Consider the following 25,316-nt stretch of genomic DNA (forward strand, 5'->3'; position numbering starts at 1 on the left):
CGCTTATGTATTCACCTCATCGATCACATATCCTTCGTACTTCAAAATAGAATTTGTTTTCAGGATCCTACCAAGTTCATGTCGTTTGCATATGCTAAAAGTTTTTTGTCCTTTACGTTACTTTTAAACTTTGTTGCTGGTGGCAGTAACTTTGCCAGTTTACCACCACAGTTTCTTCCCTCTACTTCTCAATGTAGTGTTCTGTGCTTCCCTTTGCTCATCTATTTTTGTGCGCAGGTTCCTTCCCCGTGCCATTCCCCACCGCCGGCTGTGCCCTCCCCCAACCCGGCCACGCGCGTGCCCATGGACAAGTACAATTACAGGGACTACCTATCCCAAGGTTCTTCCTCCGGTGTAGGTAGTATCCGCTCATCTCAGGAAGATGCGGACGAAGACGACTTCGGCCCGTTCTTTTCGCAGCCGGCCCCCTCCCTGTCCGCTCCCCGCCGCCACATGGAGCATTTGGATCTCAATTCACAGGCGGACGTCTTCCCCAACATTGACTCATACCAAGCCATTCTACAGGGTGATGAGCATCCACTACCTCCTCGGGCCCCTAGAGGCAGAGTCCGAGCACCTGATGGCGGAGGTCGTGGTACAGGCAAAGGTCTGCTTGGAGGCAAAGTTGGTTTTGGACGTGGACAAGGCAAAGGTTTGCTTCGAGGGAGTATTGGCAGTCGCGGTGTAGGACATTTGGGAGGAGGGCGGCCTGCATCTTCCTCTGTAGGCCATGCCTTTCACAATCCAGTGGATGTAGATGCTGGTGACATGGAAGACGACGTGCCATCTGAAACACAGTCTCAGGTAATTGCCTATACATGGTCAATGCTTCTCTTCTTATGTATGAAATGTATTGTTGCCATATGGAAGTGAAATGTATGCTAGGTACTTGTGGATGTAGATAGTGAGTTGTGATAATTAGTGATGTACTGTGCATGCATTGACTCTCTTTTTTGTCACTATCCTGGGTATATGTGTATTCATGGTTCCAGCGTATTGATAACTGAAAAAAATAAAGTCATAGTTTGCCCGGGTATATGTTTGTGTTACCACTCTGAAGGATGAAGTAAAAATTTGATGATATTGCTTAATACTTTATAAACTGAAGACAAATGTAAGTTTCCAGTATGATATTTTCTTAGGCTGCATAAATATGAACACAATAAGGATAGCATTTGTTTCTGTGGAATGTAGTATATGTTCCTTTCTTAAAAATAAGAAATTGTAGGTTATTTTTACCAGCACACTACCACTTCTCATCTTGGTTCAACTCTTCATTCCCACGATGTATGCGCCACTGGTACCTAAAACAGCAGTGTGAAAAGGTTATCTTTCATGATCAGAACAAAAAAAAAGATAAAGAAGCTCTTGTGTCGAATTAAATTTTGGTTTGTCTCAGATTTTCTGATAGGCCTTCTATTTGTTTCACTTTCAAATGCTAGCTATCTCAAGCGATCTGATGATAGATTCTAATCTTGCTGGCCATTTGTTCCCTAAAACAGCTTCTTTGTTTTCTCCCGTTTGTTCTTCAGCCTTTGCATCTGCTTCAATATGCTCCCGAAGCATCTGCTTCACTTGGTCCTGTTGAGACTGGAGCAGCAGCTGAGGGAGTACATCTAGGTCCAGCTGATCCACACCCTTGTTCTGTCCAAGGTCCAGATGAAGCAGCTGCTGGTGGTTTCCCTTATGCTGTCAAACTTGAAGATCACCCTTGATCTTGTCAAGCTCCATGAGTTTTTTGCACCCAATCCGATAGCTTCTCCTTGACGTCATGGGAATTAATTTACTAATAGAAGTTAAGAAACAGACATTCACAGAACTTGTCATCCTGTGACTGCCTTCTTGAAGGGTCTTATCCTCAGTTGCTTTTCATCATACTCCACTTCTGCCTCGCTTTTTTTTTGGAAATTAGTTAGTGTGAGAATTTGTTAGTGTAATAGTTTCTTTAGTGTGATATGTTCTCTGACATTGCAATACTTAGTGTGATAATTTGTTTTCTGCTATAGAATGCTTATGGCAGGGCTGAATGGTCTGAGGAAAACACACATTGTTACTGTGAACTTGCTGTTGATGAAATAAGGGCAGGGAATTGTGTTAAAGGAACAATGGCACGTAGAGGTTGGAATAACATTCAAAAAGGATTTCAATTAAAGACTGGAATCAATCTTTCTATCAAACAATTAAAGAACAGATGGCCACAGTGCAAGGTTTTGTACACTTTTTGGAATAAGATTCAAAATGATAGCGGTCTAGGGCGAAGACCTGATGGCACTATTATTGCATCAGCCGCATGGTGGAAAAGAGAGTTACAGGTAATTTCCTTGTAGTGTTATTATATCATGCTATGTCTACATTCATCAGTAGTTGAATCTCAATTTGTTTGTTGTTTTGTAGGGGAAAAGTGAATGTAAGAAATTCATGAAATTTGTTCCTACATATGTTGGATATCTTGAAGAGATGTTTAAAGGAATTATAGTGGACGGTCAAGCTGCTGTCATACCAGGATCATCAACTCAACACAAGAGAGTTGAGGAGGAAGACTTGGGTGATCAGGAGGGTGAGGAACAAGAGGAGGAGGAGTTCCTAGCAAGTCCTATGAGCAGTAGCAGTCGCAAGAGAACAAATAGCACTGTAAGCACAGGCACAAGCCCAAGCAAGAAGAGTAAGAGCCCGATGGTCAAGGTGTTCCAGGGGCTGCTTGTTGAGTTGAAAGAATCTAGGAGTAAGGAAGAAGCAGCACTAGCTGAAATGGTAAAGCAAAGGGAAGAGGAGTTGGCAAAGAGGTACCAGCAAAGGGAAGAGGAGTTGGCAAAGATGCACCAATTTAGGCAGATGGAGTTAGAAAAGAGACACCATTTGAGGGAGATGGAGAAAGAGATGCAGAAACAAAAGGAGTTGGAGAAGAAGCAGAAGGAAAAGGATGACATAAAGAGGTGTCTGTTATTGGTAAAGCAGGCTGGAGGTGGACCTACTTCTGATGAATTTGGCATAGCAACTAGATTATTTCAGCATGAGTACTACAGAGATGTCTTCGACATGATCGACACTAATGAGGAGAAATTGATTTGGTTGAGGAAGACATGGAGTGACATGGAATGATATGGAACTTTAGTTTGATTGTCTTGTTATGTCAGGACCTTTTATTATGTTAAGAACTTTAGTTGTCTTGTTATATCAGGACCTTTTATTATGACTGAATTGATACTGTGTGTGAATGATGTTGTGTGTGAATGATGCTGTGTGTGAATGACCTTTCATTGCTGATTTCTGAGTTGTTTTATTGCTGATTTCTGAGTTGTTTTATTGATGATTTATCTCATACTTTATACTTCACGTACTGATTTGTTTGTTTTGGTTATGACAGGAGGAAGATGAGTCTCAGGATGATCTATGGGATGAAGAGGACGATGATAGGGCTGAATTTGATCAGAGGGTACAATCATATATACTGCAATGTAGGAGGAAGAGGAGGAGAATCTTAAGTATTGCAGCTGCCATGATGGGTATGTATCACTTTGACACCTACATTAACAAAGCAGAATACAGAATAGCAACAGAAAGTGGATATGAATGGGTCATGAAGACACTAGGAAATACCACTTCTTGTTACAATATGTTTAGAATGAGTCAAGATCTGTTTCTGAGGCTACATAGTTTGCTAGTTGAATCATATGGGCTAAAATCAACTAAGAGGATGTGTTCTATGGAGGCTTTAGGGCTGTTTCTATGGATATGTGGTGCACCACAATCTCTTAGACAAGTTGAAGATCGTTTCACAAGATCACTAGAAACAATATGTAGAAAGTTTGATAAAGTTCTAGAGAGTGTGAACAAGCTAGCAGTAGACGTCATTAAGCCCAAGGACCCTGAGTTTAAAAATATGCATCGTAGGTTGCAAAGCCCTCGCTTCACACCATTCTTTGACAATTGCATTGGAGCTATAGACGGTACTCATATTCCTGTAGTAGTGCCAAGTAACAAGGTAGTTCAACATACGGGAAGACATGGATATACGAGTCAGAATGTCATGGCCATATGTGATTTCGATATGAGGTTTACTTTTGTGGTGGCTGGTTGGCCTGGGTCAGTTCATGATATGAGGGTGTTCAAAGATGCAATTGACAAGTTTGGAGACAAGTTTCCGCATCCACCTGAAGGTAATGACAACTGTATGTATGCATGTTCTCATTATTACAACACTTGTTCTATGACTTAAATAATCCATGCTTTTATAATTGTGCAGGCAAGTACTACCTTGTTGACTCAGGTTACCCGAACCGACCGGGATATCTTGCACCGTACAAAGGAATCAAGTACCATATGCCGGAGTTTAGACAAGGAGTAATGCCAAGAGGTAAAAAAGAACTGTTTAATTACTCACATTCTTCACTTCGTAATGTCATTGAGCGGTCGTTTGGAGTTCTAAAGATGAAGTGGAGGATTTTGCTTGACCTTCCTAGCTATCCAATGCAAAAGCAAAGCCATATAATTCTTGCGTGCATGGCAATGCATAATTTTATTAGGGATAGTTTTTTGAGAGATGTGGACTTTGATTTGGTTGATCATGATGAGAACTATGTTCCATTCGCCGAAGGATCCTCTTCTGACGGTAATGTGTCAAATGTACATCATGGAGACGAAGATGTAAACATGAATGAGTTCCGTGATTGGATAGCCGATGGGTTGTTTAGTAGATCGTAGATGTCAACTTGTAATGGTGATTTTATTGATGTGTTGAATTGTTTGTATGGATGATTTATGGACACTTCTTTCCAATTGTATGAGTGTAAACATTTGTATGTACTTTTTTTTATTGAATGGAATAAACATATTTGGCCGCCAGCAAAAAAAATTCGGCACCAGCAAGAGGAGGTGGCACGCCAGCAATAGAAGGAGGTGACCAGGGGGTGCCATGCATACCAGGTGCATGCAGAGGAGGGGTAAGGAGGGCTGCATGGTCTTTTTGTTAGTGCATTTATTGCTTTTAGACAGTTTTAGAAAGTGGAACCAAACACGTTTTTAGGAGATTTTAGAAGGCTGCCTAAAACTTTTAGGAGCTAAAGTTTTAAGAGTTTGGAACCAAACAGGCCCTAAAGCCGGCTGATAAATCGGCTGAAGCTGATTTACTGTAAGAGAAAAATACTGTAGATTCTAGCTGCAAGTGAATAGGCCAGAAGTGAGCCTTAAGAAAACTACCCTATGCCCTGTTCATTTCTTTGAAATTTAGCTTATGCTAATTTATTATGAGAGAAAGGCACTGTTCCTATGCGGAAAAGTACTACTGAAGTAATTCAAGCGAATATATGCGATGCGATGTCGCAACTGTTGCGAGGTCTAGCAGTTGAGTTGTATGTAAATCTATCGCGTGGTGCTACCATGGGACTACGATGTGTCCGTCGTCTATGAGGCTCGTGTCGCAACTGTAGCTTCTAGAGGTGTGCGTGTGTGATGGTGTAAGTATGTTGTGTAGAATACAGATACTATAACTTGTAGACTTGAAGTCTAGGCTTAAAAAAAATCCATCACGAGAAGCAGTACAACATGGGACAACATAGGATATATAGGACCATAGGTAATGGACATACCAAGCGTGCTTGTTTTTGTTGTCAGGCAAGATCGATCGACGGGACAGAGGTAGCTACCGATCGCTTCGCTCGCGATCGACCCACCAACCCCCCGATCCGTTAACGACTAGAAACGCCTTTAATTTGGTGAAGTGCGATATCGGCAATCGTCTCATATGGCTGCATATGACCCGTAACAACCGAAACGCCCAGCTCAAGTCTCGTCCCTGATGATCCGATCACGAGGTAGAAGCAAAGCACGTAGTGATTTACTATGCGTTTGGGCGTAGCGAGCTCGACCGCCACGCCACGTACTCCGGCCGGCCAGCGAGCTAACTTGCCGGCGCGGGGTCACTTGCTCGTCACGCTTCGATCGACCCGTCTCCACCATGCAATGCATTAGGGCGTTGAGGGGAGAAAAAGATTGTTGTGTTGGGGGGTGGTTTTGCTTTAACTACGGGCCTGTTCGGTAGGACTGAAAAATACTGTTCCGGCTGATTGTTGTGAGAGAAAAATACTATTCTGGCAGGACGTAAACAGTGATTCTGTGAGAGGAAAAACAAGCCAGCCGGCTGGCTTTAAGCCAGCCGGCTGGCTTTAAGCCAGCCGAACACGCTCTACGGTGGCGGTTGGTCGCAGGAACGCAACGCTCAGCACTTGAACCACCGCCGGGCACCGGCGTCGCGGCAACAGTGCAACACGGGGCGGACGCGAAGCCATTTTGCTCCGATGCACGCAACCCTGCCCTGTGACGGCGGCGTCGGGCAACGTAAGGCCTGTTTGTTTGCCTGCACTCAGCTGGTCTGGACGGACGAGTAGAGTCTGGCTATTCTCAGATAGGCTAGATTAGGCAACTTCTCTTTGGTACCGTTTAGTTCCACTTCATTTTGTAAAAAATTTTAAGATTCTATGTCACATTGAATTTTTAGACGTATACATGAAGCATTAAATATAAATAAAAAATAAAACTAATTACACAGTTTAGACGAAATTCACGAGACGAATCTTTTAAATCTAATTAGACTATAATTAGACACTAATTATCAAATAACAACGAAAGTGCTACAGTACCATTTTCTAAAAATTTCGCCGACTAAACAAGCCCTTTGTTTGGTTTGGTGGACTGGTATCTACTGGGCCTGGTCTGCACAGATGTTGTTTGCTTGCCTACACTACGTTGGAGGGCCCACATGTCAGCCACACTCACCAACCACCTGCACCCACATCGGAGCCCGAGCGAGCCGTGCTCGAGAGAAACGAGCTTCGCCTACGTTTCCTCCCGGCCTGGCCCAAGGGCGCTTTGGATTCTATGCCGCACAGACTCCAACGGAGCCCAGGTACAAACAAGTGACGTTGCATCGCTGGAGCCTGGCTCTAGCTGGTGCGCAGGCAAACAAACTCGCCCGTAACGGCCGGTGCCCCCCGGCCAGGCTTCGCACCGGGCACCGGCATCCGGCCATCCCCGTTGCGGACTTTTTCTGGAGAGGCTGGATCGGAAGCAACGCCGCGATAGATGCAGATACGGTGTCTGATCGACGGACAACCGCCGCTGGACCACTTGTGCCGAGGTGGCGCAAACTGACGAAATTCAGCGTGCGAAAGAGCTCCATCGGTATGCTGTATCGGTGCAGGAATATGTCGAGTCGTTTGCCGTCGCATTCCTCAGGTACGCAGAGAGACGCGTATAAACTTTGATTGACGTATGTACCATTGATCACTGTCATCAGATATTCAGATGAAGGCAAAGTTTCAGAATGTACGAACTAACGCTCATCATATTGCTTGCTCGCAGACGCATCAACAGTGCATTACAGTGCAAGCTACGTTATTGGTACAGACTAGGGAGCCAACACGTTTCTAATTTTGGATAAGCAGAATGTCTAATTTAATTTTCATCCAAAATAAGTGTTCGCAGAAAAAAAAACACAGCGGACCTCCTGTTTCTGAAACTGACGGAGGCTCCTCATTATTTATTAAATCCGTTCTAAATTATAGTTCGTTTAACTTTTTTTACCCCAAGTTTGATTACTCGTCTTATTCAAAAATTTGTGCAATATATCACTTCTTTTTGTTATGGCTTACTTTATTAACAAAAATTCTTCAAGAATAACTTAAATTTGACTATGTTTGCATAATTTTTTTTAATAAGACAAGTATTCAAACTTGAGATAAAAAGTCAAACAAACTATAATTTAGAACCGAGGGAGTATTTTTTTTTTTTGAATGCCCGCAACAAACAGAATGGATTTGATCGGTACACATCACGAAATCAATAGGCTTGCCGTGGTACTTCTTTTAATTCATTCGTTTCTTTGCAGCAATTTGTTGCTGGGGCATGTTGCACAACTGCACATAAGTGTATTGTGCCGTATGACATGCTCAGAGTTTTTCGATGAAATGTGGCCCCATGGTTTGCACCTAACTCCGGAAATTGAGAACAAAATGGATAGTGACAAGTGCACTTTTAGGCATCATGCTATGCTAAAAAGGATGATTCATAGGAAGCAACATTATGATCATAGGTTTGTAGCACACTGCTAGTTTTATTAGTTTGTGGGTGACAGGAAAAATCACGGTGATCAATAAGGATCGTGGACCTCTGAACAGCGCCTTTTGGCACTGCACCTTATTATTATGATCTACAAATGAAAGAAAGGAGATATGGATAGTCAGATTAACCTCAACGTTTTGGGTTCAATTATATATGCTTATTAGGCCTTGGCACCGCTTATGTCGTCTCTAACTTCATTTGATACACATTGTGTAGAAAAATATCCAGGTTAAACTAGATTTTTTCCCTTCAACGACTTTGGCTTCTCCTCCACCCATTGAAGGATGAGGGGAGCTAGATATACAACTTTCGTCATATTTCAAAACTTTAGCTTCACCACATCTCTATATATAGACAATAATCTTATGTCATAAATCTTATCAGCGGTTTCCCTATTCCACGTACATCTTATATTTATTAGTGGTATTCTAAATTATCCTCACTCCCTCACAAATTGAGATGTCATGTTGTCCATCCTCTATGTTATTTGAGATAGGGTAACTGTTGGAGACGAGAAATATTTATATGAGAATTTAGGGGAATTAAGTTTAGAAGAGCTCTTGAAGATGCTTAAAGAGTAAATTGTAATTAACTGTTGTTGGAATTCATCTGAGTTTTGGTGCCCAACCGCCGACAAGGTGAAAGCCCTAGTTTAGTTTTCGATAATTGATAAAACCTAAGCACTAACATTTGTCATGACTGTTGATTTGAGCAAGGTTAGTACATACCGAGTGATGGAGCAAGTGAGAGGTCCATGGAGATGAAGATGGACATAATATGATGGTGATCAAGCTCCAACTTGGAAAAGAAGAAAGAGAAAAACAAAAACCAAGTGTTGATCAAGGCAAATGTATCAAATAAGTTTTTATTTTGGTGATCAAGACACTATAGAGAGTGTGATCACATTTAGGATCGATAGCCGTATTATAGAGAGGGGAAATCTTTGGCTAAGCGGTTATCGAGTGCCACTAGGTGAAGTGATTCTTGCATATGCATTAGGGATCTAGTATGCTAACAATTAATCCTTGAAAAATGCTTGGAAAAATGGTAACACACAGGCACATGAGTTGTACACTTTGTGGTTAGCAACTTGGAAGCAAGGGTGAAGTATTTGAGGAGATAGAAAAAGAAAAGGAGGCAAAGGTACTAGACCGGACTCTGACTAGGAGGGACCGAACCCTCCCTGACCACGTCTGGTCACTCAGCACAAAAGAGGCGCAGGTCTCGGTAAATGACCGGACGCTGAAGAGGTGGCGCGATCGGACACCGGTGGAACACTGTTCCCACGTCCGGTCAATATGACGTGGCGCGGTTGAAAGGTCCTTGTTTGGTTTTGATAATTGAGTGACAACCTTAGGTGGACTAATATGTGTTTGAATGAGATACACAGGTGATTAGAGAAAGTGCATTTGCCCCCTATGTGGGTTTTGGTGTATTGATGACATCCAAATTAGGGACTAACGTGATCTTAATGAGATATATCGTAGCTATTCGTTCCATGAAAGATTCAAAGAGTTGATAAAGATGAAATGGTATCCCTTAATTCTTGAAGTTGAAAAGGCGGACGAACTCAAAACACTCTCCAAAGGTTTTAATTTTGTTTTTGAGTTTAGGATCCGCCACACTATAAAGAGGGATGCAAATTTAGTTGGTCTGAGAAAGATAGAGTGCTCAAGCATAATAATAAAATTAAAAGAGAGACACTCTAGCACTCCACGAGCACGTAGATTATTTTTCTGTGACTGTCGGTGTCGGAAGTCCCGACGTAAGCCGGAACTCCTGACAGTCGGAAATCACGACTCTTGCTGGAAGTTCTGACTCCCAGACACTTAGCCTGCGCAGTGACTGTGGATGTCGAAAGTCCCAACGTGAGTCGGAACTTCCGACGATCGGAAGTCCCGACCCAAGCCAGGAGTCCCGGCACCTATGGTTCTGACTGACTGGCTGTCTACGCTCATCGAAAGTCCCAACGTACGTCAGAACTTTCGACCGTCGGAAGTCTCGGACCTTGTCGGGAGTCCCGACACCTAGAGCTTTACTGGTTTGCTTAACTACGCACGTCGGAAGTACCGACGTTTGCCGGGAGTTCCAACATTGACTTACTCGCATGGACTTCTGACCCTGTGTGAACAGTGTTTTCTATTAACGTCGGAAGTCCCGAGATCTGCGTCGAAACTTCTGACGTAGATCTGAAAGGTTAGATTTCTACATGGAGTATAAATACCACTCTCTTCACTTCTAACCATTATGGACTCATTTACAGCTGACCCACTTCATGCTTAACAGCTCCCAAGCAACTAAAGCACTCCTCCCCTTCCCCCTTTGCTCTAATCTTCGATTCCTTTAGGATTTTGAGTGAAAGGAGAGTGGATTAAGTAAGAGCATCACTTTAGCAAGCTTGAGCACTTGATTTCTTTGTCAAGCCGGTTGTTTTTGTGTCTATAACTCTTGGGGCTTTGCCCCTAGCCGGCTAGGCATTGTCCAAGAGCTTCCATCTTGTGGAAAGAGCCTTGGGAAGTTTGTATCACCCTTCGATTTCTTAGTGGAAAGCTCAAGTGACCTTTGTGGTCGCTTTGAGAGAGGTAAGGAGGTGGAAGAGACTCCGACCTTGGTGGTCACTTCAACAACGAGGACGTAGGAGCTCCTTTGTGGGGTTGCCGAACCTTAGGATAAATCCTTATGTCCCGTATGCTTGTTGTTGTTGTTGTGATTGCTAGAGATTACATGTATTTGTTTGTCTCTTTCTCTCCCAAAATTCCATTTTAGGGTTTGGACTCGATCTACGGTTTGGAGGCATTACGGTGTTAAGGGAGTGACCCAACATCTTCACCAAACCACTAGGAAGTGAGGTTGTAAGATTATTTATCCACAAAATTAAATTTGACACTACTTTTGTAGTTCACGTAGGCATCAGAACTATTGACGTTTGAGCCGAAACTTCTGACAACGTCGGGAGTTCTGACCCAAACACCGGGACTTCCGACATTGACTGACAGATTCGAACTCAGCATTTGCAGTAATTTTTAGATACGCCTATTCACCCTTCTCTAGGCATTGTTAGATCCTTTCAATTGGTATCAGAGCAAGGTCTTCTCTTTGTGCTTCACCACGTGAGAAGAAACAATGTCGGAGTCTGATAAGATGCAAGCCGTTGTTGTCGAAATGGCCAAGAAAATAGCTGAAGAGTTGATGAGTGCTCAAGCCAAGCTCTTTCAAGATGAAATGAAAAAGATGCAAGATGAGATGAGCAAGATGAAGAAAGAATTGAGCAAGAAGGTTGATGATGCAATAAGTGGCAAGAATGATACTAGTGACAAGAATGAAGCAAACAAAGATGTCGCTAGTGATATTAGAGCCGATGAGCATGCTCATGGAAAGGGAATATATTCAAACATGAGTTTTGACTATGGACAACTCATAAAAGGTTCAACACTACATACTTCGTCCGTCAATATTAGCAAGCCACCTCACTTTGATGGAATAAGATACACCGATTGGTCTTACAAGATGAAGATGCATCTCATTGTCGTAAGACTTTGGGAAGTTGTGGATGTTGGTGTGATGATTCTTACTCATGAAAATATAGGATAACTCTAGAAGAAGTGCATAGCCTCCATCAAAATGCACAAGCCATAGCATTGCTTGTATCAAGCCTAGCTCCGGATGAGTTTAGAAAAGTGAATGAAATGGAAAGTGCAAAACAAATTTGAGATACTTTGAAAGTGTCATTTGAAGGAGATAAAAGTGTGAGAAAAGGCAACATTGAATTACTTCATGGTGAATTAGAAAGATTTGTATTCTTGCAAAATGAAACAACACAATCCATGTTTGATAGGCTCATGGCATTAGTCAACCGCATAAGAGCTCTTGGAAGCACTGAATGGGATGACAACAAGGTTGCTAGAAAGATGTTGAGAACCTATAGAGCCAAGAACAACATGCTAGAGTCCGTGATCATGGAAAGGCCCGGTTATGATGAGATGACACCTCAAGAAGTTTTTTTAAAACTCAAGCATCATGAGTGTCTAGATGAAGATGCAATCAATGCTCATATAATGCAATGGGATTCAACAAGAGTGCAACCCTTAAAGCAACTCAACAACATGAAGGTTAAGGTTTAAGTCAATAAAAGAAGAAGAAAGTGAAGGATGATTCCTCAAGTGGAGAAGAAGATTCCGATGCGAAGGTTGCATTTGTGATTAGAAATCTTAGAAAGTTTATGAAGAAGAAAAGCAACCGCAAGACCTATGGTGATGGAAAGAGAAGGTTCAAAAAGATATTTTGCTATGGATGTGGTCAAACCGGTCACTTCATAGCCAATTGTCCTAATGAGAAAAAGAAGCACAAGCACGACAAGGATGAAGATAAGAAGAACAAAGGTAAGGAGAGCGGTGAAGCTCATCTTGAGAAAGAATGGGAGTCAAGTGATAGTGTCTCAAGAGGTGATGAGAAGAAGAAGAAGGGAGACACAAACATCGCCATCCACCACTCTTCTTCACCAACCATGATCTTCCCCAACTCAACTTCACCACCAAAACTCTTCCCCAACCTATCTTCACCACCGAAGCTCTTCTCCAACCTCATCGACAACGACTACTATACCCCAACTTGTCTCATGGCAAACGGGGGGAAGGTACATACTACACCCGTTTCCTCTAGTGATGAGAATGATAGTTGTGATGAGAACATAGAAGAAATTGAAGCAACTATGATAAAGAAATTTGGTAAAAAGGCCTTCACTAAAATAAAAACGCTAATAAAGAAATTAGAGAAGATGGATAGATGCTTAGAGATGCAAGGAGATATAATCACTCAAGAGGGAGAGAGAAAAATCTTGCACTTGAAGCATCTATCACCGAGGAAAAGATGAAGGTTGAGAAGTTAACCGTAGAATCATCTTTAGCCAATAACTCAATTAGGAAATTGACTAAGGAACATTTCTCGGTTAATGATCAAGTAGCTAGCCTCAAGAATGAGAAGAGTATAGCTCAAGAAAGCCTCACAAGCTTGGAAGAAAATACCAAAATCTTGAGCTAAACTATAGCACTCTTTGGGCTAGCACTTTAACTTCTCCTAAGGCAACCGAAGACTCTAATGTCTTCACTAGTGATGATTGTAAAAGATGCTATAAAATTGATGTAAATGTATATACAACTAACCTTGTTGAGTTAGAGAAGAAAGACAAGGAGATTCATAGGTTGAAGATGATATTGAAGAATGGGTGCAAGTGTTAAGAGCAATCCAACAAGACTATATACAAGTCATCAAGGCACCCATCAATCAAGGAAGGCATTGGCTGCAATAGGTATGATAGAAAGGCAAATGGAAGGAACATGATCAATGGTGTGCCTTGTGTGAAGTTCAACAAGGGCATTGCTCTTGATGAGCTAATATGCAAGGCCAACAACAAGGTCTACATTCCAAAGATCCAACCTACAAGTAACAAGACAATCAAGACGAAGCAATCCGATTGCCCCAAGCCACAAGCACCACTTCCACGGTGCTATGCTAGTGACTATATGTGTTGTTGGGGCAAGGATGGCAAGATTATGGTTAAGTATGTTGGTGCCCAAAAGAGAAAGGAAATTATGAGGAGTATTTGGGTGCCCAAGTTTTATGTGACTAACCCCTTAGGACCCAAATCTTTTTGGGTACCTAAAACAAAAGCTTAATTTGTCCTTGTAGGAATATTTCTCCGGTGGAACAAGTTGGGTGTTGGATAGTGGATGCACCAATCATATGACCGGAGAGAAGGACATGTTCACATCATTCCAACTAAATCATGATCATAGTGGAAATATTGTGTTTGGTGACAATGGAAAAGGAGAAGTCCTCGGTTTTGGTAAAATTGCTATATCAAATGATAATTTCATTTCAAATGTTTTACTTATGAATTCATTGAGATACAATTTGTTGTTCGTCTCACAACTTTGTGAAATGGGTTACAATTGTCTCTTTACGGATAATGGTGTGGAAGTCTATAGAAGAGAGGATTCCTCTATTGCATTTATAGGTCATTTAAAAGGAAAACTCTATCTAGTTGATTTCACATCAAATAGAGTAAATCCTAAGACTTGTTTAATGGCAAAATCTAGCATGGGTTGGTTATGGCATCGCCGACTTGCCCATGTTCGGATGAGGAACTTGGCCAAACTTCAAAAAGGCGAACACATCCTTGGACTAACAAATATTTCTTTTAAGAAAGATATGATTTATAGTGCATGTCAAGTGAGAAAATAAGTTGGAGCTAAACATCCCATTAAGAATGTTGTGACAACCGAAAGGCCATTGGAGATGCTTCACATGGACATATTTGGACCCATCGCATATTTAAGCATTGGTGGTAACAAATATGGTTTTACAATTGTTGATGATTATTCTCGTTTCACTTGGGTATTCTTTTTGCGTAAAAAGAGTGAAGTCCATGGTATCTTCAAGAAGATTGCAAGAAGAGCCCAAAATGAGTTTGATGTCAAAATCAAGAGAGTTAGAAGTGACAATAGGACAGTGTTCAAGAGCACCAACATTGAAGAGTTCCTTGATGAAGAAGGAATCAAGCATGAGTTTTTGGTTCCATACACTCCACAACAAAATGGTGTTGTGGAGAGGAAGAACTGAACGCTCATAGAAGTTATAAGAGCAATGTTGGATGAATACAAGACTCCAACCAACTATTGGACGGAAGCGATCAACACGGCATGCCATGCTATCAACCACTTATATCTTCACAAGAAAAGAGAAAAGACCGCCTATGAACTTCTAACCGATAAAAAGCCTAAGGTGCACTACTTTAGAGTTTTTGAATCCAAGTGTTTCATACTTAACAAGAAATCCAAAAGCTCTAAGTTTGCACCAAAGGTTGATGAAGGTTTCATGCTTGGTTATGGTACTAATGAACATGGATATCGTGTTTTCAATAAAACCACCGATTTGATTGAAATCGTGGTAGACGTGACTTTTGGTGAAACCGACGGCTCTCAAAAGGAGCAAGTGAATGTTGAGAATGTAGGTAATGAAGAAGCTCCACATAAAGCAATCAAGAAGCTTGCCATTGGTGAAGTAAAGCTCATCGAAGACAAAGATGAAGACCATTTGTGCATGACGATCTTGATCCAACCATTCATCATGTTTCATCCAACGAACATGGTGAAGCTTCCACAACAAGAAATAATCAAGATGGGAGATCAAATGAAGCACAAGGTCATTCTCATGAAGATGGTGTCAATAATGAGCAAGCTCAACTTCAACTCAACAATGAAGAAAGAAGTGAAGTCAACCCTCCATAAGCTCATGATTGTGATCCTCCAATCGATCATGACCATGATGATGACGATGATGGCCCCATCCAAAGATCAACTCAAATGCCACATCCTAGAGTACATCAATCCATTCAACGGGATCATCCCGTTGTTAACATATTAGGGAGCATTCGATGAGGGGTAACTACACGTTCCTATTTAGTAAGTTTTTATGAATATTACTCATTTGTTTCTCCTTTGGAACCTCATAGGGTGGAAGAGGCACTTGATGATCTGGATTGGATGATAGCCATGTAAGAGGAGTTGAACAATTTCACTCAGAATGAAGTCTGGTCCTTGGTGGAAAGACCCAAGCAAAATATGATTGGAACCAAGTGGGTCTTCCACAACAAGCAAGATGAGCATGGCGGTAACAAGGAACAAGGTAAGGTTGGTGGCTCAAGGATTCACTCAAATTGAAGGCTTGGATTTTGGGGAGACCTATGCACCGGTGGCTAGGCTAGAATCAATTCGTATTCTACTTGCCTATGCCGCTCATCATGATTTCAAGTTATATCAAATGGACGTGAAGAGTACATTTCTCAACACCCCCTATCCAAGTTGGTGTATGTAGAGCAACCACCAGGCTTTGAAGACCCCAAGTATCTAAACCACGTCTACAAGCTCGACAAGGCGCTCTATGGGCTCAAACAAGCCCCTAGAGCTTGGTATGATTGTTTGAAGGATTTCCTACTCAAATAAGGTTTTGAGATAGGAAAGGCCGATGCTACTTTGTTTACTCGCAAAGTCAATAATGATATCTTTATTTGTCAAATATATGTCGATGACATAATATTTAGTAGTACTAATGTGGCTTTTTGTGAGGAATTTAGTAGGATTATGACAAATAGGTTCGAGATGTCCATGATGGGAGAGTTGAAGTTTTTCCTTAGATTTCAAATCCAGCAACTCAAGGATGGCACGTTCATAAGTCAAACCAAGTACACCAATGACATGTTAAATAAATTTAACTTGGCCAAGGCCAAGCCCATCAAGACACCCATGCTAACCAATGGACATCTTGATCTTGATCAAGGAGGAAAGGATGTCGATCAAAAGGTATATCGCTCCATGATTGGATCACTTCTTTACCTTTATGCATCTAGGCCCGATATTATGCTTAGTGTGTGCATGTGTGCAAGATTTTAAGCTAATCCAAAAGAATATCATTTGAGTTACTTGGCTTGTGGTATCCTAAGGGCTCCACTTTTGAGTTACTTGGCTATTCCTATTTGGATTATGTCAATTGCAAAGTAACCCAAAAGAGTACTACCGAGACTTGCCAATTTATTGGTCGATCCTTGGTGTCTTGGAGCTCTAAAAAGCAAAATTCTATTGCTTTGTCCACTGTCGAAGCTAAGTATGTGGCGGCCAGCGCTTGTTGTGCCCAACTACTTTGGATGAAGCAAACACTAAAGGACTTTGGATGTGAGTTAACCAAGATTCCACTTTTGTGTGACAATAAGAGTGCCATTAAGTTAGCAAATAGCCCTATAAACCACTCTCAAACAAAGCACATTGACATCCGACATTATTTTTTGAGAGACCACGAAGCCAAAGGAGATATCGCCATTCATCATGTGAGCACCGAAAAGCAATTAGCCGATATCTTCACAAAGCCCCTAGATGAGTCAAGATTTTGTGCTTTGAGGAGTGAACTAAATATCATTGATTCTCGTAACGTGGCTTGATCCCTTGCACATATATTTTGTTTGATCTAGTTAGGAGAAAAGAATTAAGAAAACATTGTATGACACTTTCAAAATCTACTTTATAATTTTCATGAATGACTATTGCTTTGTGTTGGTTGAATGACATCTAGTCACTTGTGAAAATGTGAGTGTCCAACATATTTTTGCCCCACATGGTAGAGTGAGTGTAGGTTGAGGTGTTTTTCTATTTCCCTGCGTCGGATGTCCCGACGTACACCGGGAGTTCCAACGCAGATCCAGATTTTTGACCATCGTGTCGTCCATTTTGACTACGCCGCACCATTTCACCATCTCATTTACTTAGCCTAGTCCCTTCTCCTATGGTTATTCTCTCCCTCCCCTCCCGTTGCCCTCAATCTCTCTCCACGTGTCGCCATCGCCTCTTCTCACGCTGCCACATCATGCTCTACACGCACCTCCGCCCTGCTGGGAGCTTCGACCTCCATTCCCTCTCTTTGCGCCGCTGGAGGCCTTGCCGGTAGTCCTAACCTCAAGCCCCCATTCCACCACCCGTGCCCTAGTATTTCCTTGGATCATGGTGGACATTCAGTTGGTGTGGTGGAGATTCCGTTGGTGGATGTGCTCGCGTTCGTCGATTTGTTCGTGGCCTGTGGATTTAGTTCTTCTTCATCTCCTCCTTTCTCGATTCAAGGTACTACCATGGAGCCCTTACCCTATTGTCAATGCACCTTGTGCATTGCCTCCATTCTTTCTCCCTATCTACTCCTCTATCTTCCTTGTATGAATGTGTGTCATGATTTGAAGCCCCATGAATGGGATGGTCACTATGTGTGTCGGAGGTCCTGACAACCATCGGAGGTTCTGCCCATCGGAACTCCCAACGACAGGCCAAAACTCTCGGCTGTCGAAAGTACCAACTCCGCCCGAGACTTTCGAACCTAGGGTGACCGCTCCATTCATGTGTCTTCAATTCTCGATGTTCATTCGTGTCTCGTTGTGTCATTTCTTAGTTCCACTCCGTGTTCTTCACAGTCATGGATGGTGGTAGTCCCTTGCGTCACAAGGAGAAGAGGTCCAAGAAGAACCAGGACCATGCCACTGTCCCCAGACCACCTGGTCGCACCAAGGTGTCATATCAGCATGGTGGTGCTGGTGGTTCCCGTGCTGCTCATCGCCGTGACGACCAAGGGTCATCGGCTACCACTCCTCCTCCTCCTACTGCCCCTATTGGGGATGTGTCGATGGTTGATGAAAAAGAGGAAGCCCTTGAGCGTGCTGGCTGCACTGTTGCTGCTCCACTGGTTCACACACCGACTCACGGTCTGGGGTTTGTCTCTTAGCTTGTTACCTTCCCGAGCATTTCACCGATCATGCGGGAGCCTGCCATGGCTCCTAATCCGACTGGTGGTTGGACTCATCCTCTACCAGTGGACTATCATCATTGGGTTAAGGACATCAGGTCTATGAGGGGAAGGAACCTTTATGCCGAGGATGAGAAGGATCTATGACTTGAGTATCGTTTCTGGCACCCCTTCCATTATGACTTTTATGATTCCATTCTATATTGGAAGTTTTTGAAGAAGAGGGAGCCACCAGTCCTTCAGATGAAGTGCATTGATGCATACTCTCTTGGCAAGTACAAGGAGCCTGAGCTAGAGCAGATGGTTTGAGATATACACTCAATGGGGTTGTCCTACCTGCTTAAGTTTAGGAAGCACTAGAACAATGAGCCCATTTGTCAGTTCTATGCTTCCTATCATCATGAGAGAGACTCTACCGGTGCTGTTGACATTATTCATTGGACCACTAAAGGCAAGCATTATAAGGTGGACTTCATCATGTTCTCTCGCCTTCTTGGTTTGAGTCACAGCGACCGCATTGCAGCTGAGTTGACTGAGTATGAGGATGTAGCTTTAGAGGAGTACCAACACATGTATCTTGATGGACATATAGCTAATGGACAGACATCATATCTGAAGCCCTATTTCTATGTCCTTAATAACATTCTGAGATAGATCTTGTATCCAAAGGTAGGTGACTCCACCTTCCTTCGTGATGATTCTCAAAAGGTGCTTCAACAATTTGGAGATGAGTTTTAGAAGTTTTCTATCAGTAGATATATTTGGAACAAGATCCATGATGCTACTGAGGATCTCGTGAAGCATCTTCCTTACACACCATACATTATGCATGTCATTGGGCAAGTCTCTGACATTCGATTTCCCTATAGCACTCAGCAAAAGCTCCTCAGGATATCCAACAAGACCTCCATCATTGCTGCTAGAGAACTGAGGGAGAAAAGTGATGTAGCCAAATCAAAAAGGAAAGGTGTTGTGGGTTCTCGCTCTCACCGTGGTGCCTCACCACCTGCTACTGCTACCCGATCTTCTAGTGCCGAGCCCCTCTCTTCTTCCTCCTCGGGTAAGAAGCCAAGAAAATTCAAGTTCCTCATGACATACATGTTTGGTCAGTGCTATGCTAGTGCTCAACGGAGCACGATATGCAAGAGCGCCTCTACCAGTTGGAACAGCAAGCAGGGATTGTGTCTTCTCCTCCACCGCCATTTGTGCCTCCTCGTGATCCGTTGGCTCTATATGATGAGGCATGTGCGACATATGAAGCTGATGTGACTTCTCGCCCTCATGGCAAGGGCAAGGCGATGAAAGAAGATGAGGAATACATAGAGGATGATGATGAAGAAGACGATGATGGTGATGAGGAAGGTGATGACTATGAGGATGAGTAGTTGGTTTTTCATGCGGCCTACCCCTTTTGGCACTTGTTGACAAAGGGAGAGTGTTAGACTTTGATTTCTCTTGTAATAAGTTAGTTGGTCTTTTTGTTTTGGAACTCTAAAACATTTAGCGTGTATGAACTATGTCGTGTGGTGGCAAGCTTGTGATGGATAACTATTTATATGTGTTTGTGATGAATGATTGTAGGACAAGTTATGGTTATCTATTTATCTTATTAGCTTATACTTGTCTCTACTTATGATGGTGAATGTATTTTGGATGGCCATGTGTTACTTCAAATTATATTTTGAAATCTTGGCCATCATATTCTCTTTTACTTGTTGTGTAAAATAACATGTCATATTGCATTTCTTTTCACACATATCTATTTGTTCACACACACTTGTTGCACCCCACGGATTGCAAAATTTAGGGGGAGCTTTTGTCTTGATGTATGCAAATCAAGTATAGATGATGCTAATTGAAATTCAAATTCATGCATACATCAAGGGAGAGCTCTTCATAAATTTTGGGGTTCAAAAGTTTTTAAAATCTTTCATTCCAATAAAAGCCTAAGTTGGTTGTCATCAATTACCAAAAAGGGAGATTGAAAGTGCATTTGCCCCCTATGTGGGTTTTGGTGTATTGATTACATCCAAATTATGGACTAACGTGATCTTAATGAGATATGTCGCAGCTATTAGTCCCATGAAAGATTCAAAGAGTTAATAAAGATAAAATGGTATCCCTCAATTCTTGAAGTTGAAAAGGCGGACGAACTCCAAATGCTATCCAAAGGTTTTAATTTTGTTTTTGAGTTTAGGATCCACCGCACTATAAAGTGGGATGCAAATTTAGTTGGTCTGAGGAAGATAGAGTGCTCAAGTATAATAATAAAATCAAAAGAGAGACACTCTAGCACTCCATGAGCACATAGATTATTTTTCTATGACTGTCGGTGTCGGAAGTCTCGATGTAAGCCAAAACTCCCGACAGTCGGAAGTCATGACTCTTGCCAGAAGTTCTAACTCCCAGTCACTTAGCCTGTGCAGTGACGGTGGATGTCAGAAGTCCCAACGTGAGTCAAAACTCTGATGCTCGAAAGTCCCGACCCAAGCCAGGAGTCCCAGCACCTATGGTTCTGACTAACTGGTTGTCTGTGCTCATCGGAAGTCCTGGACCTTGTCGAGAGTCCCGACACCTGGAGCTTTACTGGTTTGCTTAACTGTGCATGTTAGAAGTCCTGATGTTTGCTAGGAGTTTCGACATTGACTTACTCACATGGATTTCTAACCCTATGTGAACAGTGTTTTCTGTTAACGTCAGAAGTCTCGAGATCTGCGTCGAAACTTCCGACGTAGATATGAACGGTTAGATTTCTACATGGAGTATAAATACCACTCACTTCACTTCTAACCATTATGGACTCACTTACAGCTAGCCCACTTCGTACTTAACAGCTCCCAAGCAACTAAAGCACCCCTCTCCTTCCCCCTTTGCTCTAATCTTCGATTTTCTTAGGATTTTGAGTGAAAGGAGAGTGGATTAAGTGGGAGCATCACTTTGGTAAGCTTGAGCACTTGATTTCTTTATCAAGCTGGTTGTTTTTGCATCTATTACTCTTAGGGCTTTGCCCCTAGCCGGCTAGGCATTGCCCAAGAGCTTCTATCTTATGGAAGAGACTTGGGAAGTTTGTATCACCCTTCGATTTCTTAGTGGAAAGCTCAAGTGACTTTTGTGGTCGCTTTGAGAGAGGCAAGGAGGTGAAAGAGACTCCGACCTTAGTGGTCACCTCAACAACGAGGACGTAGGAGCTCCTTTGTGGGGTTGTCAAACCTCAGGATAAATCCTTGTGTTCCACGTGCTTATTGTTGTTGTGATTGCTAGAGATTACTTGTATTTGTTTATCTCTTTCTCTCCCAAACTTCCATTTTAGGGTTTGGACTCGATCTATGGTTTGGAGGCATTACGGTGTCAAGGGAGTGACCCAACATCTTCATCAAACCACTAGGAAGTGAGGTTGTAAGATTATTTATCCATAAAGTTAAATTTGGCACTGCTTTTGTAGTTCACATAGGCGTCGGAACTGCTGACGTTTACGCCGAAACTTCTGACAACATCGGGAGTTCCGACCCAAACGCCGGGACTTCCGACATTGACTGATAGATTTGAACTCAGCATTTGCAAAATTTTTAGATATGCCTATTCACCCCCCTCTAGGCATTGTTAGATTCTTTCAATTAGTCCACATGTACATGTGTATGAGCAATACTCGCCATGGTGATGAAATGGCTTAAAGATATTGCAAAGCTCACACATATGATGAAGGAGCTTATTGCACATGAGACATGACATTGAGTCATGTGACTAAGGTGGAGAAGATCAAGACAAGACTTGGCTCGATGGACCAGTTGCAAGTGTGAAGGGCAAGTTGAGTGATGACTTGACGCCGATGGACCGAAGCAACGGTGAAGAGCAAGTGAAGTCAAGATTGATAAACCAATATGGTCACATGATGATATGAAGTGGATCATATCATTGTTGATCGTGTTGGTGCATGTGTTGCATTAACATTAGAGGAGATGGAATGAATTGCGCAAGGCAAAGGTATAACCTATAGGGCATTTCATTTCACTGGTCATAGGTGTATAGAGAAGTTTATGACTAGGTTTAGGATAGATGGCTATATTATCAAGAGGGGCAAACTTATTTGCATATCGGTCATCTAGTGCCACTCGAGTGATCTAACTTTGCATCATTACTAGGATCGAGTGGCATGGCAAGTTGAGTGGCTAACTCTTTTGAGAAAAATATTTGTGAAATGCTAACACACTTGCACATGATGGTGTACACTTAGTGGTGTTGGCACATTTGCAAAGGAGAAGAAGTTGATGAAAAAAGGAGTTAAAAGCGCTAGTCATGGGGTGACCGAACGCATTCAACATGTGGACTGGACGCGTTTGGTATCTAACTCAGGCGGCTGTGTTGCCAACATGACTGGACGCGTCCGGTATTCTAGCCAGGCGTGGGCAAAAGTGATGACTCGATCAGACATTGCATAGTAAAAGTGACCGAACGCGCAGGGCCTGTGTCCGGTCAGTGGTGACGTATGTTGACATAGCGCGCAGAGTTGATCTAGAGGGGATCAGACGTGGAAGCGAGTTCGGTCACCAAGGACTGGACGCGTCCGATTTTAGAAAAGAGGCTCCAAGAGCTCTTTAGACTCGATCGAACGCTGCGTCGTTGCAAGTTAGGTCATGTCGAGGAGGTGTGTCTAGTCATGTTGTCAGGTGCGCGAGGGAGTTAGCCATTGGCAGCAATGGCTATTTCAAATGGCTAGTGCCAAGTGGAGGCGGTACAGCGATCGGACATGTTCGGTGTGCACGAGCTGCGCGTCTGGTCAGTGCACAGAGTGTCCAGTGAAGGGGTAACGGCTAGTTTAGCCCATGGGGATATAAATAGAAGTGTCAGTCGGCCTTTGATTGGTAGCTGAGCACCCTTGAGCTTTGGTAGCTTATGTAGATGTGCTTGTGAGTCCTCTAACTCACTCTTGCTTGATAGTGTTCATCCGATTGAGTGAGTGAGTGATTCTATTGTGATTGCATCGTGAGGTTGCATCGAGTGGTAGTAGATGATCGAGTTACAAGCCGGTGGTGCTGATTACTCTTGGAGGTTGCCACCTTCTAGATGGCTTGGTGGCTTGTGACTCCATTAAAGCACACGAGAAGATTATGTGGTGCTCCGGAGGAGGATTTGTGCGGGGGATTGTGCTCACCCCATGGGGATCACGAAGAGCAACTCTAGTTGAGCGTGTCATTGAGCTACCCTCACTTTTGGGGTAAGTTCTTGCGGTGCCCGACTTGCGAGCTTGGCAGGTGATCCCAATTAGCTACCAAACCACCAAGTGAACGGTCGACACAACAGGGACGTAACTTGGTGGCAACCAAGTGAACCTCGGGAGAAAATCACCATGTCAACATTATCTTCATCATCTTCTCAGTGGTTTGTATTACTGAAAGGTCCTTGTGTGGTTTTGGTAATTGAGTGACAACCTAGGTGGACTAATTGTGTTTATGTGAGATACACAGGTAATTAGTCCACAGGTACATATGTGTGAGCAACATATGCCATGAAGGTAAAAATGGCTTGGAGATGTTGCAAAGCTCACACATGTGATGATAAAGGAGCTTATTGCACATGAGACATGACATCGAGTCATGTGATCAAGGTGAAGAAGATCAAGATAAGACTTGGCTTGATGAACCGGTTGCAAGCATGAAGGACAAGTCAGAGGCTTTGGAGCGATGGACCACATGGCGGTGAAGGTTGAGCAAGACTTGGCGCCGATGGATGAAGATAATGGTGAAAAGCAAGTGAAGTCAAGATCGATGAACCAATATGATCACGTGATGATATGGAGTGGATCATATCATTGTTGATCGTGTTGGTGCATGTGTTGCATCAATATTGGAGGAGATGGAATAGAATGCGTAAGGCAAAGGTATAACCTAGGGCATTTCATTTCACTGGTCATAGGTGTGTAGAGAAGTTTGTGACCGGGTTTAGGATAGATGGCCGTACTATTAAGAGGGGCAAACTTGTTTGCATATCGGTCATCTAGTGCCACTCGAGTGATCTAACTTTGCATCATCGCTAGGATTGAGTGGCGTGACAAGTTGAGTGGCTAATCCTTTGGAAAATAATTGTGAAAATGCTAACACACATACACATGATGGTGTACACTTGGTGGTGTTAACACATTTACAAATGAGATGAAGTTGGAGTTGATGTGGATCAACTCGGCAATGAAACAGAGGCGAGAAGGGTTTGAAACTCCACCGGCGGAGTGTTCGTCCGTAGAGTGCGGACAGTCCGACGGTGCCACCGATGCCATATACAGAAAAGATAGGGTTTCATAGAGTGGACCGGATGCTGGTCACATGGTGATTGGACGCTGGGTTCCTGCGTCTGGTCACTAGCGACAAAGAGCGTGCAGGCATCGATCTTTGACCAGACACTAACGCTGGAAGTGACCGAACGTTCGTAGGGTGCGTCTGGTCAGGCTAACGTACAGTGACGTAGGCGACATAGAAAAGTTGGAGAAGGACCGGACGCTGACACTGCGTCCGATCGTGACCGACCGGACACGTCCGGTCACGACTAGTACCTTACTGGAAACGACCGGATGCTGGGGTTGTTGTGTCCGATCAGTTTGTGTAGCTACGTCCGGTCATCACTTGACCGTTGAGATCAAGTGACCAAAGTTGAATGGAGGTGATATGTGGCGAGAATCCATTGACCGGACGCTGAGGTCCTACGTCCGGTCAATACGATCGAAGCGTCCAGTCATCCTGAGTTTTGCCCAGTGAAGGGGTAACGGCTAGTTTAGCCTATAGGGCTATAAATAGAAGGTGGCCTCAGCCATGGCTGGTGCAGAGCACCTCAGGGGACTTTGTGTCCATGCTTGAGAGTGCTTGGGAGCCCTCCATCTCACA

The 25,316-nt window shown here is 43.0% G+C and overlaps 1 protein-coding gene across 1 annotated transcript; it reads left to right on the forward strand.

Annotated features, from left to right (window-relative positions):
• The first annotated feature begins 712 nt into the window (after positions 1-712).
• On the forward strand, positions 713-4,868 carry LOC136500476 (protein ALP1-like). Its single transcript, XM_066495830.1, has 3 exons — positions 713-804; positions 3,365-4,157; positions 4,244-4,868. The coding sequence occupies exons 1-3, from the start codon at positions 769-771 to the stop codon at positions 4,699-4,701; spliced, it is 1,287 nt and encodes a 428-aa protein (XP_066351927.1). The 5' UTR covers positions 713-768; the 3' UTR covers positions 4,702-4,868.
• Positions 4,869-25,316: the final 20,448 nt, after the last annotated feature.

Source organism: Miscanthus floridulus, chromosome 1 (assembly GCF_019320115.1).
Source record: "Miscanthus floridulus cultivar M001 chromosome 1, ASM1932011v1, whole genome shotgun sequence".
Lineage (NCBI taxonomy): Eukaryota > Viridiplantae > Streptophyta > Magnoliopsida > Poales > Poaceae > Miscanthus > Miscanthus floridulus.